This window comes from Condylura cristata, unplaced genomic scaffold (genome assembly GCF_000260355.1).
Source record: "Condylura cristata isolate star-nosed mole 26May11 unplaced genomic scaffold, ConCri1.0 scaffold00006, whole genome shotgun sequence".
Classification (NCBI taxonomy): Eukaryota; Metazoa; Chordata; class Mammalia; order Eulipotyphla; family Talpidae; genus Condylura; species Condylura cristata.
Genome location: NW_004567107.1, coordinates 1,806,586 through 1,833,288, shown reverse-complemented (window position 1 = coordinate 1,833,288; position 26,703 = coordinate 1,806,586). Strand labels below are relative to the sequence as shown.

At 58.7% G+C, this 26,703-nt stretch overlaps 2 protein-coding genes across 4 annotated transcripts in view; one reads left to right on the top strand and one right to left on the bottom strand.

Moving 5' to 3' along the window:
* DDX31 (DEAD (Asp-Glu-Ala-Asp) box polypeptide 31) overlaps nucleotides 1–26,703 on the bottom strand; it is a 109,238-nt gene that overhangs the window by 54,635 nt on the left and 27,900 nt on the right. For all 3 annotated transcript variants that reach the window (XM_012721329.1, XM_012721332.1, XM_012721330.1), the window contains exon 3: nucleotides 21,545–21,697. In XM_012721329.1, the coding sequence (XP_012576783.1) occupies nucleotides 21,545–21,697 (153 nt within the window). The remainder of the gene's footprint in view (nucleotides 1–21,544; nucleotides 21,698–26,703) is intronic.
* Nucleotides 2–14,609, top strand: GTF3C4 (general transcription factor IIIC, polypeptide 4, 90kDa; the record flags this gene model as incomplete). Its single annotated transcript, XM_012721145.1, has 5 exons — nucleotides 2–256; nucleotides 6,082–7,905; nucleotides 10,244–10,374; nucleotides 12,568–12,656; nucleotides 14,094–14,609. Coding segments are annotated over 5 exons (2,364 nt in total), but the record flags the coding sequence as incomplete, so codon positions are not given.

Genomic DNA, 26,703 nt, shown 5'->3' with positions numbered 1-26,703 from the left:
GCCGGAGGCGGACGCGGCCCCCGGGCCCAGCGCCGCGTTCCGCCTCCTGGTGACCCGGCGGGAGCCGGCCGTGAAGCTGCAGCACCCGGTGAGCGGCCTGGAGCCGCTGGCCTGGTCCGAGGACCACCGCGTGTCCGTGTCCACGGCCCGCAGCGTCGCGGTGCTGGAGCTCATCTGCGACGTGCACAACCCCGGCCAGGACCTGGTCATCCACCGCACCTCGGTGCCCGCCCCCCTCAACAGCTGCCTCCTCAAGGTAAGTCGGCCCCGGGCCCGCGCCCGCGGCCGCGCGCCCGGCCCCTGGGGAGCCCCCGCCCCGTCCCGGGGTCCCCCTCCTCGCACCCGGCGCCTGGAGCTAAGAAAGGAGAGTCGCTGTGGCGTGAAAAGGAGCACAAAGCCGCGCAGCTGTGTGTGTCCACGCGCCCGGCTCCCCACGCCCCCCTGGCGACACACGCACACGACACACACGTCTGTGCCGGGAGCTTCGGGGCAGCCGGCCGGCCTTCCGCGGGTACGGCGGCCTGCCCCTGGCGCACGTTGCTCGGGGTCTGGCTTTCCGAGACTCCACCCCTTGCTGACCCAACCCCAGACCCGCGGGTGCCGCTGCTCCCATTGTCTGGGCTGACTCCCCTAGGCCTGTGGCTGCTTTGTTTACCTTGCTGTGCCCGCCTGTGTCGCCCGCCTCTTTTACTTTGGGAAGAAAAAGTGATCCTTCCATTGTCTTACCGATTTCAGCGACTTTGTTGTGAATGGTTCTTGCTTCTCACCCTGCGCAGAGGGAAAACTACTGGATCTCAGAATGTGTCTATCAGTTTTTTCTTAATGGTGAAATATTGGAAGGAGGGAGGGAGAGGGATGGAGTTTGGAAATAAATGCGGTTCTGGACGTCCAGTCACTGTGGACTGAGTGCTTTCAGCTTCGTGTAGACTGCCTCAGAACTTCAGAGCGTCTAAGGTTTTACTGTTTGAATATCACCATTTCAAAACACTTGAAAGGAGGGATGAGTCGGGTGTTTCATTTTGGAGGCTGAGAAGTGGAAGAGTTTTCTCTATCTCCTTGTGGGCCTCCGTGCACACATATGAGTTGTCAGTGTATTCTGTGTGCAAAGGGCGGCTGTAGCTGGAAGGAGAGAAAGTCCCTCGGAGAACATGCAGTTGACAAATAACAATGTAACTGTCCCGAGGGGTACACATTGTAAAGGTATGTATCTGTAGACAGAGGATGTGTCAGTGCTAAAGGAAGTGTTTTCTTTAACTGTTACTCTGTACAGCTTAGGTAAGGGCGGAGCCCAGCTGCTCTTCCCTACTGAAGCTTTCACCAGACAGCTGTTGAATTAGATCACTGGTGTTGCTTGAAGAAGGCCCCCGAGATCCCGGGGAAATTAGGCACGCATTGGCTCAAGTATAAACAAGGCAGGGGACAGGCTGGTGATGCTGTGGGGTTGGAAACACTCAAGAACAGCTGGAGTCTTAGAAGGTGTCTCCTCCACCAAGAGGAACTGCGCGTCTCTGGGACTGTTGCTGCGCACCCAGGCGCCGTCCAGGTGTGGCAACGTGACCGACCGTGCTTCAGACGTGCTTCAGCTGGAGAACTGGAGGAGCCGGGAGGGGACGGCTCTACCCAGGGGTGGTTGTCGGGGCTGTCCCCGAGTCCGCAGTGTGCAGGCTGCGGGAGGACAGCGCTGCGGGGCTGGCAGGAAGCGCGCATCTGCCTACGGCACCGAGTTTAGGTCGGGACACGACGCGCGGCGCGGTTTGTGGAGGTAACGTGGGTTGACGGGTGTGCCCGGGTTGCCCTTCTGGAGCCAGTTTGGCGACGCCAGCAGGGGCAGGAAGCCCTGAGGAGCACGTGTGGTTTCCTACGCGTGGAGTGACTGGCGATGTCAGGCTCCATGCATGTGAACTGGGGCCCGCGAGGCAGGAGCAAGAAGAGGCCGGTCCACTGAGGCTGGCGAAACCTGCCCTGCTTAGAGTTAGGAGACTGAACGCACGTCTGCGGAGCCCCATGCATCCGGCCACAGTGCGCCCTTCCTGCAGCCGCACAGGCTCGAGGGAGGAGGAGTCTGCGTCGGTCCCTGCGGATGCCGAGCGCTCCCTGGTACTCCGATAGCCGCCGCTCCAGCAGGAAGCCCTGCTTGTCCAGAGGCACACAGTGCACTTCACGGCTACAGAAGACCTACATCCGTGGTCTCGTTTTCGCTATCGAAAGAAGAGCAGGACCGTCGCTTTCCCGACGACAGGCAGCGCGGCCAGGCTTCGAGCCCTTGCCTGGCCGCAGCCTGCCGAGGCGCCCGCGGTGGCGGCCGGGAGGGCGCTGCTGGCTCGCAGGGGTGGGGTGCTCACAGTCTCCCACGTAGGTGAATGGTAGTTGCTTCTTTGCTGTTTGCCATTTGGGCTGGCGAAGTTTCAGGGTCGCGGAGACTTGTCTGTCCCTCTAGCTGTGGGTGGATGCCCGGCTGTAGTGAGCGGCGGCCCGGCCCCTCCGTGCAGACCTCAGCCAGCCAGCAGACTTGGGCGGTGCTGCTGCCTGGCGGGCGAGTGCCGACTGGTGCCAGCAGTCTGAGAGGCCTCTGGGGGTTGGGGGTGGGGTCAGGTAGTCTAAATCAGTATTGGAGGGCTCCCCTGTGCCCTCCCCCCCGGGATTTAACCTGCGCAGTGCCGCCCAGCTTGCCCTTGCGCCACCGGAGTACCAGCTCTGTGCCCGGGGCTGAGATGCTGGGCTGCTTCCAGCTTTTGCTCCATCACTCTGCTATGTAGATTGTGAGCTTTGGGGACACCTGAGGTCATCTAATACTACTAACCATCCGCTCTCCGCAAGTCACTGTTAGGACACCGTCATGTGACAGAAAGGTGAATGAGCTAAATCCGCAAAGCAGTAAAACAGTGGTTTAAGACTAAGTTGTGGGCCCTCCCTGGTGGCATAGCGGGTGAAGCTGGCACAGCTGCTATGGCACAAGTTAAATCCCCGGCCAGGGAGTGACCCACAGGGCGCGGCAGACCTCTCCTGACCTGCCCGCTGCTCCCCTCAGCAGTGCACTTCGTCCATCTGTCTGTTCTGCTCCCCACTCTGTCTCTGGTGAAGCCTCTCGCCGCTCCTGAGCCTCTGGCCTGTACCCCAGTTCTGTATGCACAAATAAATACATCTTTACAAAGAAAAAGAAGTTCGAATTAAAAAAAATAGTGGCAGCTTTCCTTCTCAGTGGGCTGGTTTAGTGAGTCCTCTAGTTGTGTTTAGTTCCAGATTCTAATAACTAGTGTCTGTCTAGCTGTATCATGTGTCAGTGGTTGGGAGCATGGGAAAGAATTGACGGCACCCACCAGGTGAAGGTAAACAGCTATTGCCCTCAAGAACCATGCTAGCTAATCGCTTCCTGTGGTTTGCTGGGTGCTTGGAGGCAGTGAGCGCGTTGGCGGCCCCGCCCGCTGGTGTGAGGCAGCGGCATGCAGTGAAATGCGTGGCTGGGACGGCACCGGGACGGCCTGGGGTGCTGCCCTGCTCGCTGGCAGCGCCTCCGGGCTCTGAGTACACGCTGCCGGCCAGCTCCGATAGGCAGAGTTGCAGTCGGCGCACATGAAATATGCTTGCTTGAATTGGTCCTAAGGCTGTAAGGACTGTGCCCGCCGGTCAGGACCCGCCCGGCGCCGGCCTCCCACGCAGTGGGGCCAGTGGGGCCGGGGCTTGCGGGCCCGCCTCTGCCTCGTCTGTGCCGTGGGTCTGTAAGTCGACGTCCAGTTCCGTAGCAGCGTTTCTTTGCAGCAAGTTTACTATTCTAAGGCTTATTGCTCAGTTTACAGTTTGAGGAGAGTTGATGGATCTATATCTCCCCTGTATTTCACATACTTCTTAAAGGTCTCGTTAACATTTACTGAGCCCTTGGAGAAAATAAAAATCATCACAGCTAACCTTCACTGAGCACTCACCAGTATATGCTTCTCAGGTATTGACTTACTTAACCTGCCTGACTCCAAGGCAGGTGTTATTGTTTATATAAATGAGGCTATTCGGGCCAGAAGGGTTAAAACAGTTTGCACAGGGGCACAGAGCTGGCATTGATAGCACTGGAGCGTGTACCAGGCGTCTGGTGTCAGCCCGGTTCCTGTCACTGTGCTGCGCTTCACCGTGGCGTTTGTCACGTTTCTGTCTAAACAGAGCTCCGAGCTTTGATCAGCGTATTTATTAATGGGCAAGCCAGCCATGCCACTATTGTATTGGGATCTCCAGCATGTCCTCAAGTGTAGCAAGAGACTATCTTCACTGCCTTTAAAAATAAAGACGTACTGCCCAAGACAGCCTCTCCAGGGTACCCGCCGGCATAGTAAAGAGCAGCACTGCCCAAGAATGGTTCTGTCATTAATGAACAGTGTGGACCACGGTGACATGTCACTGCAGTGGCCCCTGGTCACGACAGCTGGCCGGTGTTCCTGGGAGGCCAACAGGGGCAACCTTTCTGGGGTTCCTCAAGGGGCAGTCGGGGAGTGTGTCCCCGCACTTCCAGTAACGTCGGTCCTTCATTAGCTCGTTGGATCCATTTCATTCCACGTGTCTAGTTATGTCGTCTAGCAGTTCCAGCGGAAAGCGTGAGTTAGTCCGCTTGTTCTCCACTAGCTTCCCCTGGTCGCCGCACTTCGCACAAAACATTCACCTGGTAAAACTGACTAATGTAATTCCACAGCAGGTTGAGTGGTCTGTGGCTTCGGCAGCCTGTTTGTGACCGGGGGTGCTTCGGAACCAGGCACTCTGGCTTTCTGACACATTCTCTGCTGCCCAGGCATTACCAGGAATGCGGTCGGGGGCTCCGAGCTCAGCACCTTCCCGTCCTGCCTGTGTCTCGGGGCGTCGCTCCTCTGGGTGTGGGCGTGAGCTTGTGTAAAGTGACCGCTCCTGCCGATGTGTCACGGCTTGGGTTCCTTTGCAGTCTTGCTTGTTGTACCTTTCCAGTTTGAAGATGGGCTTCTGTGTGAGAGCGACACTAAGCACATCGTCGGGCTCCGCTTTCTGTTGGAGTCACTTCTCTCCCTGCTTTGGACGCGACGTGAACAGTATTTTAGTTGACCTCTGCTCTTTTTCGGCTTTAGCTTTTTTTATGAGGACTCTGGGCCAGTTTCTTTTGGGTATCATCTCCTTCTCTGTCTCCGTCTTTAACACCCCTTACACCCTTTGAGACTCTTTTTTTTTTTAAGTTTTTATTTATTTGTGCATACAGAACTGGGGTACAGGCCAGAGGTACAGGGGTGGTGAGAGGCTTCACCAGAGACAGAGTGGGGAACAGAACAGGCAGACTGACAAAGTCCACTGCTGAGGGGAGCAGCGGGCGGGTCAGGAGAGGTCTGCCGCGCCCTGTGGTCACCTCCGGGGCAGGCGGGGATCGAACTCATGCGGAAGCGGCCTAAGCTTCTCAGTGCAGTGCTTTAACCCGCTGCGCCACCAGGGAGGGCCACCCCTTGAAACTCTTAAAAGAGTTCGTCACCTCTAGCTAGCCCTAAATACAGAGTTCTGCCAATATATGTTACAAAGGTGGAGGAGGGAACAGTGATGAGAGATCATCTCCAATTCTCAGACTGCTTCAGGAGGGGCTTGCGTGGGAGGGAGGGGTGTGGGCCGGCAAGGGGGGAGGCACGTGGCCTGATCCCAGTGGAGGGTGCTACAGGAAAAGGGTCAGAGCCGGTGGACTTGGCTGTCGGCATTATTTACAAATGAAATTCAGTTATGACCTTTGTATCACAAAAAGTCTTCTAAAATTTGAGATCTCTGATGGCATCAGAGACATGGTCGATATTTTCATGACTCCTTAGCGCCTTTATCGCTTTGTGATAGTTCAGCTAAGCGCTCTGTCAGCGCTTAAGTCAAGTCCAAGAAGGTGGGAGATGACCTGTAAATGGAGATGTTTATTTAGATGCTTAGAAAAGCTGCCACTTCCTGAGAGATGCTCGTTGAGTCCTCAGATGTGTGCCTGGTCTGATCAAAGCGCTTCTCGGCAGAATGAGCAGAACTGATAGAAAATGCTGCGTGCACCCCAGGTAAGCTGAATCTGTTCCTCTCAGAGTGGAGTATATGTGTGATCGTTTCCTCTCTTCCTTTCAGGTTGGCTCAAAGACAGAAGTTGCAGAGTGTAAAGAGAAATTCGCCACCTCCAAAGACCCCACGGTCAGTCAGACTTTCATGTTGGACAGGGCGTTCAACCCAGAGGGGAAGGCCCTGCCGCCCATGAGAGGGTTCAAGTACACCAGCTGGTCCCCCATGGGCTGTGACGCTAACGGCAGGTGCCTCCTGGCAGCGCTGACCATGGACAACCGCCTGACTGTCCAGGCGAACCTGAGCAGACTCCAGTGGGTCCAGCTGGTCGACCTGACGGAGATTTACGGAGAGCGCCTGTATGAGAGCAGTTACAGGCTCTCCAAATCCGAGGCCCCAGAGGGCACCCTGGGGGACTTCGCCGAGTTCCAGCGGAGACACAGCATGCAGACGCCCGTGCGGATGGAGTGGTCGGGCATCTGCACCACGCAGCAGGTCAAGCACAACAACGAGTGCCGGGATGTGGGCAGCGTGCTGCTGGCGGTGCTCTTCGAGAACGGGAACATCGCCGTGTGGCAGTTCCAGCTGCCCTTTGTTGGGAAGGAGTCCATCTCTTCGTGCAACACCATTGAGTCGGGAATCAGCTCTCCGAGCGTCTTGTTCTGGTGGGAATATGAGCACAACAACCGGAAGATGAGCGGCCTCATCGTGGGGAGTGCTTTCGGGCCGGTCAAAATCCTTCCTGTCAACCTCAAAGCCGTTAAAGGCTACTTCACGCTAAGGCAGCCTGTCGTCCTGTGGAAGGAGATGGACCAGCTGCCCGTGCACAGCATCAAGTGTGTGCCCCTCTACCACCCTTACCAGAAGTGCAGCTGCAGCCTGGTGGTGGCCGCGCGAGGCTCCTACGTGTTCTGGTGCCTCCTGCTCATCTCCAGGGCGGGCCTGAACGTGCACAACTCCCACGTCACGGGCCTTCACTCGCTGCCCATTGTCTCCATGACCGCAGACAAGCAGAACGGCACCGTCTACACCTGTTCCAGCGACGGGAAGGTCAGGCAGCTGATTCCCATCTTCACAGATGTTGCGCTGAAGTTTGAGCACCAGCTGATCAAGCTCTCAGACGTGTTTGGCTCCGTGAGAACACACGGGATCTCGGTGAGCCCCTGTGGGGCCTACCTGGCCGTCATCACCACGGAGGGCATGGTCAACGGCCTGCACCCCGTGAACAAGAACTACCAGGTCCAGTTCGTCACCCTCAAAACTTTCGAAGAGGCAGCTGCTCAGCTGCTAGAATCGTCAGTGCAGAACCTTTTCAAGCAGGTGGACCTGATAGACCTAGTGCGCTGGAAGATCCTGAGAGACAAGCACATCCCTCAGTTCTTACACGAAGCTTTGGAGAAAAAGATCGAGAGCAGCGGGACCACCTATTTTTGGCGTTTCAAGCTTTTCCTTCTGAGGATCTTGTACCAGTCGATGCAGAAAACGCCTTCCGAAGCCCTGTGGAAACCCGCCCACGAGGACGCCAAAGCCTTGCTGGTGGACTCCCCGGGGATGGGCAACGCCGAGGACGAGCAGCAAGAGGAAGGCACTTCCAAACAGGGCAGTAAGCCAGGCCTTCAGGACAGGAGCCGAGATGGGGACCCGGACGACCCCGCCGACGACTCCCTCACCCCGTCCGGAGATGTTGGGGGCCGGGAGCCCATGGAAGAGAAGCTCCTCGAAATCCAAGGGAAAATTGAAGCGGTGGAAATGCACCTGACCAGGGAGCACATGAAGCGAGTCCTGGGGGAAGTGTACCTGCACACCTGGATCACGGAGAACACCAGCATCCCCACCAGGGGGCTCTGCAACTTCCTGATGTCTGACGAGGAGTATGACGACCGAACGGCGCGGGTAGGTGCCCTCTGGCCGCCCGCGGGCCGGCGGCTGCTGCGTGAGAAGGCGACTGGGCCGGGTTCCTAAGGCGTTTGCTGATGGGGTGGCTGGCGGATGAGCGTGAGGGGCCGGGCAGTGAGTGGGAGGTGCGGCTAGTGCTGGCCCCGGTTTCTGTTCCCCGCGCACTGAGCTGTGTGATGTGTTGGCGAGGTGGCTTTGGGCCGTGGATGAGCCGGAGGTGGCAGCAGCCTTCGGCAGCGCGTGTGACTGGCGGTCAGGCAGCAGGGAAGGTGGGTGCCCGGCTCCCTGCCCCTGCTCTTTGCAAAAGGCTTTTGGGAGCAGGGGGGTGTGAAGTACTTGAAGAGGCCTTCCAGTTTAATCAAGAAAAGTGTATAAATTACTTTTTAAAATAAAAAGTAGGCAGCACAGTCTTCATTTGATGTTGGAACCATCTCTCAGTTACTCAGAATACATTTCACCAAACACTAGGGTTCCCAGTGTGGGGAAACGCCGCACACCTGTACCCCACTTACAGGCTCCCGGCACGCCTTAGTCCTGAGGGTGCCGAGCTTCCCCGCAGAAAGGAGCCCTGGCACTCTGACTAGCTCGGTGTTAGACACCCTCCTGGGCCCTCTCGGCGAGCGGCTGCCAGGGCCCGGGAACTTGTGTGCTGAGGCGCGGGCGCGTGCCCAGTGCCCAGGACTGCAGAGATCCGCGTCTTTCTGTCCCGGGCCTGGCGCATCCCCGCGTTGCCTAAAGCCTGCCGAGCGCCGGTGCCCGAGGGCAGGGGCTTCATCCCGAACCTTCAGCCTCCCACGGGTCTCTTGTCGGAGGTGCGCGCCCGGCGTTCCTCCCGAGGCTGCTCACAGCAACCTCAGGCGCTTGTGACACACTGTCCATGTCACCGACTCTCCACCGTGGGAGCTTTTAAGTGTGCTTCGGCGTGGCCTGGATTCCGTGAGAGTGTGCTGGACGAGCAAGGCTGTGTAGAGAGTCGGTGAAATGCCAGCAAAGATATTTAGAAAATAGGCAACGGGAGTTGGCTGGGCGCTTGGCTGTGGCGGGGCCCAGGCCCAGCCGGCGCCCATTTGGCGCCCTTTCCAGAGTTTTGACCAGAAAACTTGTAGTTCATGTCTGAAAAATTCCCATCATATGCGTGAAATTAAGACTTACGCCTACTTCATGACTTGCTAGGATCATAAAGGAGCTCGGCACAACTCAGCGTGGTGCCGGGGTGGTTAGAGCCGCATTTGGAACTTTCTGTCAGCCCCCGCTGCGCACCCCAACATTCTTAGACACTCTCCCTGTTACTGCCCATGAAATTTTAGTGCCACAGAGACTCTGCGTGCCTGTTTATGTGCCTGAGTAGCAGTGCTTTATCCGTAAAAAGCATAAGAAGCTTTTTTGTCCCCCAAGAGCCAGTGTGCGCCCAGAGGGGGGGCCGACACCCCTCCTCTAACCCACTGAGAAGGCAGGGTTAGAGTGGCCCCGCTGGGGCTGCCAGCAGACAGAGGCGCACTTCTGAGCTACAGTAGCATCTCTGCGGGGGGTCCCAAGCAGGGGATCCTGCCCACTCCGGGCATTCGGCCTGTCTAGAAAAGGGGAGGGGTGGCTGTCCGTTCAGCGAGGGACCCCTAAGTCCACGTTCTCAAGGCTAATGACCAAAAAGACCAAAAACGAATAGGCTTGAGATTGGCACGTTCTGAACAGCGTGAGGACGGGGCTGTTGGCCCAGTTCTGAGCTCTAGCCAGGCACCCTCAGACCCGGGGGCTTGTGGCACGGTGCGCGCCGAGTCAGAGCCGGGTGGCTGGTCTGCAGGACTGGGCGGCGGCTTTCTCAGCAGAACAGTGACGCACGAGGCGTGGCCCAGCGATCAGGGGCCAGCCGCCTGCCCCCTTGCTGTTTCCGTGCCTCCAGGGAACTGCTGCTTTCTTGATCCTGATTATCTTTCCACTTTGCCAGTCTCTTACAGAACAGGCATCTGTACCAGTCTGCACAGTTAGTATCTCTCGTAATACTTTGCCTATGCAGTTTTGCTTTCCGCCTTAAAATCAGAACTATAAATAATAGTTGACTTTGTCTTCTCACAGAACGCGGAAGTCTTTGTTTCGGAAGCAACTAGAACAAGGCAGGTAACGAGGTGACGGGTGTCAGCACAGGCCCCTGCTGCGGCCAGAGCGCGCCCGCGCCACGGCCCGGCGGTGGCTCCTCAGCCGGCGACATGAGTCGGCGGTCGTGCAGCGTGGCCGGGCTCTGTGGGCCACAGGTCTCCCGGCGCCTCTGTCCTCGTGCGGGTGGGCCGCTGCCCAGGACACCGCCCTCGCCGCGCGGGTGCTGACCGCTCTGTCTCGCTAGGTGCTGATCGGACACATCTCGAAGAAGATGAACAAGCAGACGTTCCCCGAGCACTGCAGCCTGTGCAAGGAGGTCCTGCCCTTCACGGACCGCAAGCAGGCCGTCTGCTCCAACGGGCACATCTGGCTCCGGTAAGCTGCGCTCTGCCCGGGGCCCAGGCTGTGCTGCCAGGGCAGGCCGCCCCCACGCCGGCGGCCGGCGGCCCGTGGCAGAGCTGCTGTGTGGACCTGGGGTCGTCTTTCCACAGGCGGGCGCCCTCACGTGTAGGGTTTCCTTATTTCGGCGACTTTCTCTTTGAGACGGCATCGAGTGTTACACTCACTCTGGCAGTAATGCCTGTTGCCAGAATATAGAAACGCGCCCTGTCCGTTTTATAGTAAAAGTGGCGTTCTGGACCTGTGACCCCTCGGACGGCTCCCCGAGCTGCTTCTGAGACGGGCCCCCTCCCTGGCTTCCTGGTACAGCAGCTGTCCAACACTCGTTCATCCTGCTCCAGTGTCTTCTGGGGTCACGTGTCTCTGCACACTGGTGACTTGGCGAGAACTTTAGCCCAAGTCTCTTCCCCTGCCCGGAAGGCCAGCTGCGCCCGCGAGCTCTGCTGGGAGGTTAGCAGGCGCTTCCACTCGAAGCCAGCCGCATGCCTGCAGCGCCGGCCCGCACGGCGTCACTGCTCCAGAACACTCAGAAGCTCCCCCATGACCGAGCGGCAGTGACTGCTTTTCTGTGCGCCCTCTTGCTTCCTGCTCCCTCCTGGCCCTAACAGGGCGTGATAGCTCTCCTCAGAATACACTGGGACACCCCCACTCAAGACTCCCCAAAGCCACCCACCTCTGAGGAGGAGAGTCATGGAAATGCTCCAGTGACGGAGAGGGCCGTGCTGCCTGGCTCCACCGCGGCCTGGTCTGGGGGTTGCTCGGGCGAGGTGGCGTGGGGCGTCCCTTGAGCACAGCCAACACCCTGTCCAGGGTGATGGTGGGGCCTGAGTCACTCGGGCCTTCCTGCCCTCCTCCTGCAGGCAGCCAGCCCTTTGCTTTGTCCTCAGAGGTGATTGCTGCCGGTTAGTCCTGTCGCTCGTCTGAAATGGAAAGTTCCGCGAGGACAGGAAGCTTTGTTTTCTTCCTGTTCGTAGTGCAGCGCCTGACACCTGGTCAGCACTGTTTGTAAATTAATTTTTAACAGAACAATGGCACTATACACCAGACCTCAACCGCTTGCGGGTTTTTCACAAAATACGATGGCGTTCCCCACGCCGACACGTGGGTCCCCTTCCTAAGGGCTGAAGAAACTTGCGTGCTGGGACGTCCCAGTGTCGACTCCCTCACTGACGGATGGTAGAATTTTAGGCTTTTTGTGTTGCAAAATTTCCTAATCTGACTTTTCAGACTTTTCTTTAGGGGAGCAGGAGATGAGCCTGTCTCCACCCACAGCAGGTGCGGCAGTGACAGCAGCCGTGTTCCGTGCGGCCGTCCGCGTGGCGCCCACCGGAGTGCGCGTCCTGCGGCCAGCGTGTGTGGGCGGTTGTCTGACTCCTGGGGGTGGAAGGCGCTCCCAGCTTCTCAGTGGGTGCAGGGCTGGGGTCCTGGCACCCTGGATCACGACACATTTCTGTGTCTCGGGCTTTTCCACAGAAATTATGTCCAATCTGGCTGGTTGAAGTTGGTGCCAGAATGCTGGAGTGGCTTCTCCAGGCAAGCACAGGTGCCTGCTTTCCCCCAGCGGGGCCCTTCCTGCGCCAGTCTGGGCCGCGGGCGCCTCATTCTCCCCCACCCCCGGACTTTTCTGATCCCTGGTTGTGCGGCTGACGTGATTTCCATCTTTTGGAAGACTGTCCCCGCAGAGCTCAGCCGAGGCCCCTCGTGGCGTTATTCCCGCCAGACTGGCTGGGTCCGAGGCTCACCAGGCAGGCGACGTGAGCCGCGGGGGTAGCTGAACCCTTTTGCCCGCCGCGACCTTAGAGGGCTCCCCACGGTACTGGCAGAGTAGAGAGAGCACTGAACGCCACTGACGAGAAAGCTTTCAGTGCCAGGTGTTGTCACATCTCACATATGCAGAGTACACTCGGTCCAGGACAGACCACTCGGCCCGCGCACGCAGGACGAAGGGTGGCGCCTGCGGGTCCGCGGCTCGGCTCTGCGCTTCAGGCCAGCACGGCGCCTTCCTCTCTTCCCACAGGGCCGGGGTCCGCCCAGCGTCAGTGTGCACAGCAGCACCTGCCACCCCAAACCTGGGAACGACTTTTGTTCGTTTCCTTTCTTCACGGGGGGTTTGTGATTACCCGCCAAGTCCCAGCGTTGGCAGGACTAACCGTGAGTCCTCTTTTTCAGGTGCTTTCTAACCTACCAGTCCTGCCAGAGTCTGATATACAGGCGGTGCCTGCTCCACGACAGCATCGCCCGCCACCCGGCCCCAGAGGGTGAGTGTGTGCCCTGCGGGCGGCCAGGCGCAGCCTGCGGGTCTGGCCGGGCTCGGTGTCCTGCGCCAGGGCTGCCGAGCGGGCTCGGGCTGCTCTCCACACGTCACGCGGAGCCACACGACGCCTGCGTGTCGCGGGCGTGAGCAGGGGCTGCAGCTGCAGGCCCGTCACTGTTCCTCACTGCCCGAAGTGTCACCTCGCTTGAGGTTGGCCTGTGTCCCAGGGGAGACGCAGCAGAGACAGCGCCCTCCCAGTGCCTCGGGGGCTCGGGGGCTCTGCTTCCTCCTGCCTGAGAGCACCCTGGCAGAGCCCGCATTTCCGAGATAGCCCGGAGTTTCCTGTGTATGAGCTGGGGCCCGTGAGCTCGCACACCAAAGAGACCCCTGGTCAGACCCCGGCATGTGAGCGTGAGCGCGCTCACGGTGCGTTCGGGGGGCCCCGCGAACCAGACAAAGCATTCGATGTGGAGCCGCGTCCTGCTCGGTGGCTGCTCGAAACCGACCGCTGCCGCAAGGGCGCTTCGGCGCCTGTGCCGTGCCGCCCCGGAGCGCTGGAGGGCGCCCCTTCCGCTCCAGGAACCCGGAGGCTCGCTGTCCCCTCCACCCCGCGCCGCGTGGCGGCCTTTGGGCCCTGCGGAGGCTGCAGCGTCCCGGGCCGAGCCTGGGGGCATGTTCAGAAGGCTCCTGCCGGGCGGCTCCTGCCGGCGACTGCGGCCCCACAGTGAGATGCACTCTGAGGACAAAGTGCGACTGCCCTTGACGAACAGTCTGAATGGGGGGCTCCACACACGCAGATCTTTAGACCAGAAGTCCCTGGGACGGAACCTCGAAAAGACTCTCACGAGAACTTGGTGGCCTGGGAAGACGACAAGAACAAAGAAAGGACGAGGTGTGGCTGCCACGTGCGCCGAGCGCAGCTGGGTCTGCTCTGCTGCTCTCTGCTGGGCCGCACCCCGCTGTGAGCGGCAGACCCAGCTGCCGGCGTGCTGGGGCCGCACCCCGCTGTGAGCGGCAGACCCCGCGGCAGGCAGGCGTGCTGGGGCCGCACCCCGCTGTGAGCGGCAGACCCCGCGGCGTGCTGGGGCCGACATTCTCATGGGAAGTCAGGTGGCCGCAAGCCAGCAGTTAGGTTTGGGGGAGTCAAAGTTACATGTGCATTTTGACTACACGGGGGGTCAGCACCCCGCCGCCACAGGGTCAGCTGTGTGATGTTTTCTTTAAATTGAGTAAACATAACTTCATGAAACAGCACGACTCTCATCCTCCAGCTCCAGCCCAGGGGGTGACGGCGCCGTCACCCCTGATTTGGGAACCGCAGGGTCAGTGCAGCCTCGCTTGGCGTGCGGTGAGGCGCTTTCCCGGGCCGGCGCTGAGCCGGCACCCGTGTCCTGGCCTCGGGCCGCGCTGCGGCGCTAACCCGCTTGTCTTCCTGTTGCAGATCCCGACTGGATCAAGCGGCTCCTGCAGAGCCCCTGCCCCTTCTGCGATTCTCCCGTGTTCTAGTGCCGGAGGGCGCAGCAGAGAGGGCCGGCGCCCCCTACCGAAAACGCCTGAGCCCGAAGAGCCGGGCGCGGAGCAGCACGGTGGACGGGAGAGGCCTCTCCGGACTGCCTGGGGCCCGGGACTCACTTCCGGGGCGCGCTGCCTCCAGGGACCGAGGGTGCCCTCGTGCCACAGAGGCCGGGGACGTGCATCCCTTTGAGAGGAGCATGGGGCCCACACGCTTCCCGCGGACGAGGAACACTTACTTTTCAAGTGCCGTGACCGAAACCATTTGAGCAAAAAGAACGCCCTGTCACTGCAGGGACGGGTGTTTCTGGAGGGCTGGGGCAGCGCGTGGCTGGGCAGGGCAGGGCTGTCATCCTTCCCTCGCCTGGGACCGCCTCGTGGCCGTCACATGGTCTGGTAGCTGGTATTCCGGGCACCGGCAGATATTAAAGCTGTGTAAATGATGCTTGGGCCTGACGTTTGTTCTTAACAAGTAGCTGCCGAGCTATAACCGCCCTGCTGTTGCCATGCATATCGAAAATGCCTTCCCAAGAGAATTTTTAAGAGGTCAGTGCCGAGGCTATAGAGGGCTCTGATGTGTCGGAACCCAGTGACTCTCCGAGTCACTCAGCTGCGGCCCGTGTTTAAGGGTCTCCGTGCTCCCAGACCGCCCGCCAGCTCCTTCGTGCGCATGACCGCAAGTCCGAGCTCCGCGTCGCGGCCCCGCTTCGGACCGGCTTGTGACAACCTAGATGAGACTGATTGTACCTGGGAGAAGCAGAGGACTTTCCCCTTTTAGTTCTAAATAAACACTTTGAGTATTTCTAAGGCTGACATCTCCAGACATTGCACTTCTGGGCGGCACGGTAGCGCGCGGAACCCAGGGACTTCCTCGGAGACTGCCCACAGCAGACGCGCGGGCCCTGGGGCCTCTGCAGGGGCCCTGGGGTCTGTGATGCAGGGTGTCACCTGCCGCTGTCGCACAGCAGCGTCGGATGTTGGTTCGTCTTCCAAAAGTAAAAGTCGGGCCCCGTGGAGTGGCGGTGCCGTGTCCTGGGGGCTCCCGGGCCTGTGCCGGGCCCCCCACGGCGCCCCCCGCAGCGATGCGTGTCTCCGGACAGCCGGTGGGAACGGCAGAAAGGGAGGCTCTGAGTTGCCGCAGACTTTCTGTTGTGACCTCTCTCGCCGTCTCAGGACAGGGCGGCCTCACGGCGGGCCCACTGGGGCTTGGGGAACCGGCCGCCCGGCGGTCTGCTCGGACACGCCTCGTCCTGGCCACCTTTGTTCCGTCTCTTGTGTTGAATTGTGTGTGCCGGAGCCGCCTGCTTTCTCTGGTGGCGAGCTCAAGAATATTGGCTCCACTCTCCGGTCAGCACGTAACATGCCTTTCGAGAGCAGCCCAGGCGGCATCACAGCCTGCGTCGCTCGTGCCCAAGCAGCGTCCCCTCTGGGCTGCCGCCGCCGAGGAATGGCCGCGGTCTTGGTGGTCCTGGCGTGCTTAGTTTCACTTCCGCTCGCAGTAGGTGACCTGTTCTTGCCAGAAGGTTGTGCTGCTGCCATGACCAAGTCTTAAAAGAAGCTGTGCATTGTGGGAAGCATTCAACGGCTAGGAATTAGGCTAAAGAGGTTCCCCGGATTGCTTGTAGCTGTGCCTAGGAGTAAATGTGGTGACTGTTCGCCAAAGACCGGCTTCTCTCCAGTGGCCCTGGGTCTGACGGCGTCCCTAAGACTCAAAAACCCAGCCGGCACCTGGTTCAGCCCCAAATTTCTGCAGCCTTTTGGGAGGCCCCACGTGGGCCGCCCACCCTCGGAGGTTGACTGCTGACGGGGGAGGAGATGCTCGGTGAACGCTTGTGCGGTGCGTTGAGGTTCCTGTAGCGGACAGCGGTGGCGGGCGTGACCTGCGTGCACACTTGCCCACGCTGCCTGACCTCGGGGGGCCTCCGGCTTATCCCAGCTGTGGCTGCAGTGGCCGCGAGGGTGCAGGAGACACGGCGGAAGTGACGTCGCTGTGCACGGCACTGCACGTGGCGCTCGGGGGCCACAGCCGCCCACCCAGGCCTGCCGCCTGCGGGTCCCGTCCCATCCGGATAAGAGACAGATGGCTGTCAGGTGTCTGAGGCCCTCGTGTGCCCTCGCCCGGCCTTCAAGCAGCCTCATCCACTGTTAAAGCTGCCCCAGCGGCCCGGCGTTTTTCATTGTCAGAAGCCACCAGAGCTGCTGGTGCAGTTCACGGGTGAGCGTGACATTTTCTGCTCCTCCCCCCTCAGCAGCCTGAGGCATGGCTGTTGAAGAGTCCCGGCCGGCCCACCCCGGAGTGTGACAGCTCAGTTAGGGTGCAGGAGTGCAGAGCGGGGGTTCAGAAGGGACATGCTCTGTGGTGACTGCCAGGGCGGGACAAGTCGCGCTTGTGGGAGGAGGGCGCCAGTCCCCCCTCCCCCCTCGGGAAGCTGCTTCCGAGTTTAGTGGGCTGCATGTCTGGCAGGAAACCTGCACCGGGTTCGTGTCCACGGGGCCCCTCCATCTTGACCCTGACCCATCTTGACCCATCTTGCCTTTTCGGGGGCTCTTGTTGAGCCCCCTTCCTTCAGACCTCACAAGCTTAGGGCATTTTCAGAGCTAACATGACATGTCTGAAAGCTAAATCATGTCACGGGCCAGAAGAGAGTTGTGATATGGTTGTTAACAGCATCTTGGTGAACTGTACCTGGTTTTCTCCAAAACTCGTACCGCCTGGTTCCCTCACTCCTAGCTGGACTTCAGCTGAGTGTGCTGGACTCCACCGCCGGCCAGCATTCTGGTCAGGCGAAAGTCAGGTAAAGCGGAGCCGAGGCGCGGAGGCAGCAGACCTCGGCCTTCTAGGGAAGGTGGGCCTGCCTTGGCACCACCTTGGTACCTTCTTGGCAGGGGCGGCACACGGGCGAGCGGGCCCGTCAGCCCGGCGCTCCTGGAGCAGGCTGGGTGCTGCTCTCGCGGCTTTTCTCGCACTTGCCGGAGCTTAGCTGCGAGTGGACCGAGACCGGGAGCCCGGCTCCCCTCGAGAGTCACATCTGAGAACGGCCTCCGAGGGTCTAGAGACGTGAGTTGCCCTCACTTTAGTTGTTTGTGAACGTTCTAGTTGGCAACTCACGGCAGAACTAGACGCAGCCTCGGGTTGCTTCTAACCTCAGCGGCTTTTTCTTGACACGAAATGAGGGTGTCGGAGTTAAGGTCGTGGCGTCTGCTTTTCACGCCCATCAGGGCTCGCGGAGTGCCGCCGATCTTTGGGCAGAGAGAGTCCACCGGGCGGAGTGAGAGTTGCTCTGAGACGCCAGTGTGCCGGTGGCTGTCCCAGTGGGCAGCTGGGCTCCTGGGCGCGGGTGTCAGCCCGTCACCAGGGCTCGTAGCCGGGCCGAGCTGCGGTGGCTGCAGCCTCCTGTCTGCATGCACCGGTCTTCAGGCCAGTTTCTGAAAACAGTGTGGAGAGCAGCACACTGAACAGGCCGAGGCGGCTTACTCGGTGTTCTGTGAAGTTCGTCCTCTGGCATCTGCTAGCTCTTCCCCAGTGTCTCTCTCTGGTTATATGACTCAACCTTTTAAAAGTTATTTTTGTTGAGGTAATGAACTATTCTTGTCTCGCATTTTCTTGGCATTATAACCATACTCTAGAGGGGAGACAGCATACTCTGAAGTGCCAGTCGGCCGTTTCACGTAGGGCGACGTCACGTGGCCTAGCCCCATGGCACTGGACAGAGGGAGAGAGCTCACACCGGTGTGGTTCCAGGTGTGGGCCATCTGGCTGACAAATTCCACAACTCTCTGAATCTTAAGTTGCAAGTACATCATTTATCTGGCCATCATGAAACCCTGCTCCTTTCATGACGAAGAGACGGTAAAATGTCACATTGCACTATGTGCAAGGCGGTGCGGGTTTGGAAAACTTTTGTACTTGACTCACAGGCCGGTCGGATGTGGAGCATTTTGTCTTAGGCACTAATGCAGCATTAAATAAATGATTCTTTTTCAAGGCTCAGATTTGTACTTTAATGTATGAAGGGAAAGTGAGTATCAATTTTGTTTATATAGAAATAAGCCCGTAGGAAATAAGCGTGCTGTGCATAGTGACATATTTTCTGTTTACCCAGTGCCTGTGCTAACCCGTACACTTGGCTTCGCAGTACGTGGATGTTTCCAGATGGCGTTTTTAAAATAAAAGAGGCATCTAAACGCTTAAGGTTGTAGAAATGAGATGGTTTTTTTTAATTCTTACCATCTGCGTAGATGGTGTGATTTTAGGCTTTTAGTGCTTACACTTCAAAACAAAACAAAAAAACCATACAGACCACTTTCATGATATACTTGGCTTGGCATACCCCAACCGGAAGTCGGCCGTTTCCCTCCCTTGTATATATGTACATAGCGTTCACGATTAGATTGTAAGCTCCTCAGGGCAGGGCTGGCCGCCTCCCCTTGGCAGTCCCTGCGGCACCTAGTGTAAAGTGCCTTGCACAGAGCAGGTGCTCCTGATGTGAAGAGCAAGTCACTTCCTGCCCCCTTTACGACGAGGCTGGCTCGCTCTTGCCAGAGGGTCCAAACTGCAAACACTTACTGACCAGAGGGGGGCCAGATTCTTTCTTGGGCTTGAACTGAACTTGTGGGTTGCGCCAGGTCAGGCCATATGGTTAGCACTGTTTCACCTTTTTTTCCAGTGCCCTAAACTTTGACCTAATTTCAGGAGGCTGTAGGAGAAATTCGAAGTGGGGAAATAATAGAATGGAAATTTGCGGTGTCTGTCCACACACTGTTGGAGACAACCTTACTTTAGCTTTGCAACTAAAGAAAATGGTAACAGACCCTCTGTTTCTTTGCCAGTTACCTGGTTGGCCGATCATCCAGTTAATGAAACTTCTTTGTTTTGTTCACTTTTTTGCAGTAGGATGTCCCCTGCCTTGCGCATATGATTCTAGTATGTAAGAGTCTGACAGCTGCTGCGGGTCTCCAGTGCTGTACATAGGCCATTTGGTAACTGTAAGATGACTTGGAATCTGTCGTGTTTTGTAAGCAGAGCCATCAGTATTGTTATCTTGGCCACTTTTTTATTCAAAATAAATAAATAACAGGATTGTTTGTACACTGTGTGCATATTTTATCGGGTTCGCTTGGTTTGTAGCAAAATCTAGAAACTTCCTTTAGGCTGACCACCACCACCCATGTTAAATGAGGCCCACACGTTGGCAGAATCAGTGTTACAGAAACAGCCATCAGCCACCATGCGGCATCTGTTCAGTTAGTCTTTGGTGGTTTACTCCAAAAAAAGTATGAGAAATAGAAGGGGAAAATAACCAGTAGAACTTCAGCAGCACGTAAAACCATGTCATCTTAGCAGATCAGGTAATGTCTTTCGATGAAATGCTGACTGCAGAGATTTCAGCAATGATAAGCATGTCATTCAACAAACACCAAACAGAATAAAGAAAATTAAAAACAGCCCCACACATACCATAGCAAAGCTGCTGAAAGTTGAAAAAATTAAGCAAAGAAATAAAGACTAATTACAAGGAGCTGTAATGAGACTGAGCTTACTTGGTAGAAATGGTGAAAGTGAAGGCAATAGAAGATACCTTCCAGGTGGCGAAAGGAAATCACTGCCAACATAGACTTTCATACCTAGCAAAACGCCCTCTAAGAATGAAAGTAAAACCATTTGCAAACAACTGGAAATGGAAGCTGAAGGAGTCTGAATATAGTGGAAAGGTCTAGAACAAAACTGGGTTCCTGATGAAGACTGACGTCAGGGGTAGGATTAAACAACATTGAACCCCTGGCCTGCAGATGGTTCCTCCGCCCTTGATGGAGGGGAGCACCTCTCACCACCGCCCTTGATGGAGGGGAGCACCTCTCACCACCGGAGGTCAGTTGCAACCACCTGGAGACGCACAAGACGACATTTTCCTCCTTACAGCCCCCTCCACTTGCCCTTGTTAACCTCTTGGTCAGTAACAGGCTAATTTTAGTCTTTCCTTTGAGAAGTTCCAGTCCCTGTATGGAAGGGCATGAGATACACAGCAAAGAGCTGCACTGGCTCAAGGTATTGTGTGCACTCCAGATGGACTGCACTTGGCTACGTTACAGCCTCATTCAATGGCAATCTTAAAGGACACTGATGAGGGAAAACCCAGTGGGTGGTGCTTTGGAGAGGGGAATGGAGAATGGGCTTTGGTTGGCTAGGCGGGGCCATGAAAGAAACAAAATTAGGAGGTGGGAAGCAATGAATGCTGGGGAAGAGGCCAGAATTGCGATTTCAGACCATGTGCCGCGCCTCTGGGAGCCAGCACAAAAGTGAATCACGGTGTCTCATGTCAGTACTCACTGAGGATCTTTGCCACAGGGAGGCACTGAACACTCAGCTGGACAGACAACACGGTCAGTGGCCATTTGCCAGCCTACCCACCACGGCACCAGGGACCACTCACTGTGGCCCTGATGGCAGCATGGAGGTGGTCATGGGCTTTCTCACACTGAGACTGATCTGGCAGCTACTGCTGCTGCGGAACACCCAGCATGTGAGGAGCAGAAGCCAGCATGAGCCTCAGAATGTGCCATCCTCCCACAAGACCAGTCAGCCACCAAGGCACTCTGGAGAGGGTGTGATTCACACTGGAGTCATAAGCACCTCTGCCAGCCCCACAACCCAGGAGCTGACAGGGCCCAAGTACTGAAATAGGAACCTGTACAACCGCTCTGGACCAAGGACTGAGTGCAATGGCGTGCACCCATGGGTCCACTGGTCCTACCACCTACCTGTGGGCTCAAAGCTGCCAGCCTGACACCAAACGGCCTTCCAAAGACCCAGCTGGGCCTGGTGTCAACACCGTGCGTTGGGAGCTCTGCCTCCAGCATGCAACAGTCATTTAAACAACAGCCACCATTTAGTACCACACGGCCAATAACTAGAATTCAAGAATCTGGGCACCACGCAGTGGAAGGCCTGGCCCCTCCAGTCATCTGAGATCCACTTGAACTCATGCTTCACTACTGCGATTTTAGGCCTGGTGGCATTTGAGTTCTGAACCCCTCGGTTAGGAAGCTTTCCACCACGTGACGCAGCAAGAGAACTGTGGTTGCGGCCTCATCACTTGGGCCCCTCACACTGGCAATCAGCAGACAAATGCATCATCGGGCTAGTGGGATTAATTGAGTCTCATCACAGGAAGGCAGGGTCTCCAGCAATGCATATCAATAACTTATCGATAACTCCAGAAGGTGAGAACTTCTACTAATCCCGTGGTAAAACTGTGTTAAAGATAGTGCTGGTGATGGCACTGGCCACAACCTTAAATCACCAGCAAAGACAGCTCGATGTGGGCAATGTCAAGGGTAGACAGTAGCAGAAACCACTAATCACAACATGCCTCGGCTCACCTGTGACGCTGCAGACCGCCTCAGTGTTTGACAGCTTCTCCACTTGAGCATTTGTGTCTCTTTCCACCGCTGCCCGAGGGCTTCCTCGGCTCTCCAGGGACTGCTCAGTTGTAAACTGGTTGCAGCATTGAGGCGCCAACTTCCTTGAGGCAACTGCAAAGCAATGGGAAATGGTGACTCCTTGTCCCAGCCTCTGGGGGAGAGGCTCTGCAGGCATGCTGCACACAGCCAAGGCCCCAAGGCCCCAGCAGTAGCCTGCCCATTACCTAGGTCCTACTGGCTTTCCTCAGTCCCTACGTGCTTCCCAGGATCACCTCCAAAATACTCTGCCTGCAACCACCTTCTCTTTGCAGGGCCTGCTTTGGTGGAACCCAAATAAGACAGCCAATCTTGCTCATAACAGACAGCTGCAAAATCCTACAAAATATTATCAAGCTAAATTCATTATGTTGGATTAAACCTAGTTAACAGTCATTAAACCAGCACAACCAAAGTGGTTTATTGTAGGAGTGAACCCAGCAAAACCAATCAATGTGGTTTTATGAATATAATTCATTAAAAAGTTTTTAGAAAGTCTTTTTAAAAACAGCTAAAAAAGGGCAAAATTTACGATTTTTGAAGAAAAGCTTAGCAGTTGCAAAAATTTGTGCAAATTTCCTAATAAAGTGTATTTAAATGTTTTCTACAATGAATGTTACACTTAAGGGTAAAATTTTGAAAGCTTTTCATCTGGGATGAGGAACAAGAAGTAGACTTGATATTAGCACTTCTTTTTAGCATTGTGGTCAAAGCCCTCACCATTGCAATAAGATAAGAAAAATTAGAAAGATTGGAAAGGGTATAAATCACATTCTCAGTCAGTATGATTGGGGATAAAGCATCAGGCTGGGTATAAAGTGTAAATAAACCCAGTGATAAAATACTTGAATTAAGTGACGTTAATAAGCTTTCTGGATAAAAAGAGAACTCTCAATCAAAATTAGCTGTAGAAATAAATTATGGAAATGGTAGTTTTACTCACAATACCCCCCAGAGCTGTAGATGACTCAAATGCCATCAACAGATAAACATATAAACAAGATATAAAATATTGCTCAGCAATAAAGAGAACCAATCAACCACGTGCCACCCACTGACTCAGCGCCCTGCGCCTGCGCTCTTGGGACTGGCCGGATTCTCCAGCCTTTCCTTCAGGGCTGCAATGCCTACCTCTGTCAGTAGAGGGCGCTGGAGGGACACTGCGCAGGACGGCGAGGATCCTCAGATCAGCTGGGTTTCCTCCTTCCCACCATCTTCTCATATTCTTCCCCCCTCCCTCCTCTTCCTCTTCCTGCCAAGTGTGTAAGGGCCCCCGCTGCCCCCCACAAGGTGCGCTGGCCCAGGCTTGGCTGAATGCCCGACCTGGAAGCAGCTGGTTCTGGAATGGTGCAACCTGTCCCAGATTGCCCAAGATGAGCCCAGTTTAAATCTGAAAATCCCGTATCCGGGAACTCCCTCTCCTGGGGCAAAATTGATTTAGGTTGCATTTCACGGGGGAAGTGCAGAATTTCAGACGCCCCTCCACTACTGGTGGGGAGCCCTCCTCCCTGGGGGCAGCTGCCCAGCCCGACACTGGCGGCGCCATGGCCGTCTTTCCAAGGACTGCTGCCGTCCTCCCTTTCCAAACAGTGTATTGGAGGGGGGATAGTGAGGCAAGGGACAGCGCCCAGTAGAGGACAGGTCACCGTGGGTGCTCTGCACACAGTGGCAGGGCCACTCGGCTCGGGTGCCCGCACTGGGGCTGACCGAACAACCTGGAAACAGCACTTCTAGGGCCTCAGGGGGGGGCTCCCCCAGACGTGCCCAGGAGCCCCGAAGGCCCCTCGTCCAAGATGGCGCCGGCCGCCCAGGAGGCCGCAGCGCGGCAGCGGGTCACTCACCGCAGCGAGAGGCCTCAGCTGGGGGCAGCCCCACCCCGGAGGTCGATGGAGCGGGCCGGAGGGACGGCGCCGGACCCTGGGCCACGGAGCAGAAGCCACGGGAGGCGGCGCCGGACGGTCACAAGTGGCTCCCAGAGGGGCCCTGGATTCTGGTGCCGGTCAGCCGTCCACAGGGTGGGCACACTGGCCAGCCGTGCGGCCACCCGGTCCCGCCATGACCGCTCCGGGGACTGGTGGGCCCTCACCGCGCAGCTCTGGGAGCCCCGGGGCGCCCGGGTCTCCCCATCCCTGAAGGCCGCTGCTGGAGGCACTCTGCAGGGCAGCAGAGTGGCCTGAGAGCCCCAGGGCCTCCACCTGGCGCCCCCCGCCCACCGCGGTTTCCCCCGCCCCTCTGGGGGACGGTTCCAGCCCCTGGCTAATGGGCCCGATGACCCCCAGATCAGCCGCACCTGGGGGTCTGCTCCGCGCTCCAGGCACCGAATCCACAGCCTCGGTGGCTGCACCTGTAGGGCCCACGGGCCAGCCCACGCCTCCTGACTCACCAGCAGGACCAGCGCGTCTGTTGGGCCTCGTGGCTGCGCCTCCACGCGGGGCCAACACAGAGAACCGCTGGCACCCCGGCCCGCCCTGAGGGTGCCACGGCCAGGGTGTGTGGCCGGAACGGAGGGCCCAGCCCTGCGCCACGAGCGTCCGCTCACGGCGCCCGCTTTGCATTCTCTGCGGCCACCAGGGAGGCGCTTAACAGTCAGCTGACCTCCCTGGCCAGGTGTCCACACCTGCATCCAGGTGGCCCTCGGGTGCTGACCTTGGGTGCTACCGAAGGTCCCTTCACGCGTGCGGCCTGTTTCAGTCACTGCATCGTGGCTCTTGTCCAGCCTCTCCAGGCCAGTGGGGGCTCTGCCGTGTGACCCACTGCGGGCCACTTCCACGGCGCCTGGCCACCCGCCACCCCAGGCCACACGTGCGCCCGGGCTCCCGGCTGCCCCTGACCCTGTCCCCCGGGCCACTTTTCCTCGCCAGCTCGGTGATGACTTTAGGAGACTTTTTCTTTTCGTATTTATAGCTCATAGGGGGCTGTTTTAAGGGGGGCACGAGACCCTCGGGTCTGCCTTTACCGCAGGAAGGCTCCTTCTGATCTTCCTGTTTCCCCAGCGCCTTCAAGCGCTGGTCCAGCGCCGCTGGCCAGGGAGCCCGTCGCCTCCATGGGCCGCATCTCACTCTCCAGGAAGGCAGCCCAGGGGTCCGCGGGTCCACGAGAACCCAGAGGAGTCCCACATCGAGCCACAGCCCCAGGAAAGGGGGTGCTGCTTCGAATCCAGGCTCATGCCCAAGGGGCACCGACTGGCGGTGAGCTCCGATCGGCGCCAGCGGACGGAGACTGAAAGCAGGGGCAGGTGTCACTGGGGGTCACTGGGGGCCAGGCACGGGCTGCTTGCTCTCCGCTCTGCGGCGTCCCCTCCGCCGGGCACACAGCAGGCTGGGCTGCGTGGAGGAGGGGCAGACGCCTGCCCCTCCCTGGGGGGCAGAGCGGGGGCCTGCGTGCGGCATGGGGGCTGGACCTCGGGGGCCTCCAGGACAGGGTGGCCGGGGCCCCAGGGGGGCGGCTGAGGGGCCCACGTGGAACACCTGTGGTGGCTGCAGGGCGGGGCGGGCAGGCGGGCCCCACGTTTTCCCTCTAGAGACGGGGGTGGGGAGGAGGGGACGGCTGGACCCAACCTCAGCCAGGGAGCGTGGGAGCAGCGGAGGCGAGCGCCGTGGAGAGGCTCTGGCCGCCGAAGGGAGCCTCAGGCTGCCCCAGTGGCAGGGTGTCGGGAAGGGCTCGCTCCTCAGCGGGTCAGACGCGCCACCTTCCCCGCGAGGCGGACGTGGAGATGACACGACGTTTGCCCTCCAGCACAGGAGAGGGTCTGGCTGGGCCCGGAGCCCGCGGACCACCCTCCTGGCTGGAGCGGATGCTAGTAAGCGCCAGTCGGCGGCCCCAGGCCGGCGCCCACCGAGGCTCCAATTAGCGAGGGCAGCGGGGGTGGGGGGCTGTGCACCCGGCCTGGGAGGGGCGCCAGGCGGGCGGGCGCTGCTGGCCCGCGCTCTCCGGGGAGCTGATCTACACCATCCGGGCGTGTCGGGCCAGCCCTGCACACAGGCCCCCCGACCCCAGGGCTGGCCCCGTGTGCCCAGCGCATCTCAACGAAGCTGGCGCTGTGGCCACCTGAGCAGGAGCCCAGCTGATGGCGGCCACCTGGAATCGCGGCCCTGTGCTGTGGAGCTCCGGCCAGCCGGCGGCTGTGGGAGGGCAGGGCCAGTCGCCAGCCAGGGGCGCAGTTCGAGGCCAGGGAGGGCTGGCTGGCAGGGAGGGCTGGCTGGCAGGGAGGGCTGGCTGGCAGGGAGGGCTGGCAAGGTCATGGGGCCCATGGCTGGTGCCGGGTCAGGTCGCTGCTGGAGGGAGGCTGGGCCGGCACAGCCCGGAAGGGGCTTTAGCCACAAGGCCCGCGGTCCCTGGCTGCTCTGAGCCTTGGGGACCTTGTGTCCCGGGCCAGCCGCACCGGGCATTCTGGCCAGCAGGTGGCTCTGCCCCCACCCCCACGCCGGTCAGCTGGTCACAACCTCTCCCGCCTCCCTCGATGCGGGACTCCCTGGCTCCTGCCTAGCCGGGTGAAGGGGCCTGAAGAGGGCCGAAGGTCTGGGCGGGGAACCTGGCACTCTGCCCGGGAGGGCCCGCCCTGGCCGGCATCTCCTGGGGGCCCTGCACCCCGGAGGAAGGACTTGTGGGACTGCAGGCGGCCCCTAAGGGTCATGCTGTCTGCACACTGCTTCAGAATCGCCGGTCCAGGAGGCAGCGAGTGGCTGTTACCTTCATGAAAACGAAGCCACTGAGCCGCCCCCACACTGCCCTGGCACCCCAGCCCTGGAAGAGCCCCTCGTCCGAAGCTCTGCAGGCCAGCACCCCCCAGCTCAGCCCCACAGCACCCCCGCAAGGCGGCCACTCTCCCGCCCCTTTGGGTTACAAGGGAAGAGAGGCCCCGGGTGGGGGTGCCTGATTCAGGGGCGCTGCCCGCTCCTGCAGGCGCCCCAGCCCAGCGCTCTCTGCTCAGTGCCCCCTCTCCCGGGCCCCCAAACGAGGCCACCCCCAGCACCTCACCCTCAGACGGACTTGCGCCCAGCACTCTTTATTGGCTTGGCTGAAGCTAGAAGTCGGGGTGGGGGCCAGCTCTGCATTTCTGGGGTGCTCCCGGCCCTGAGCCT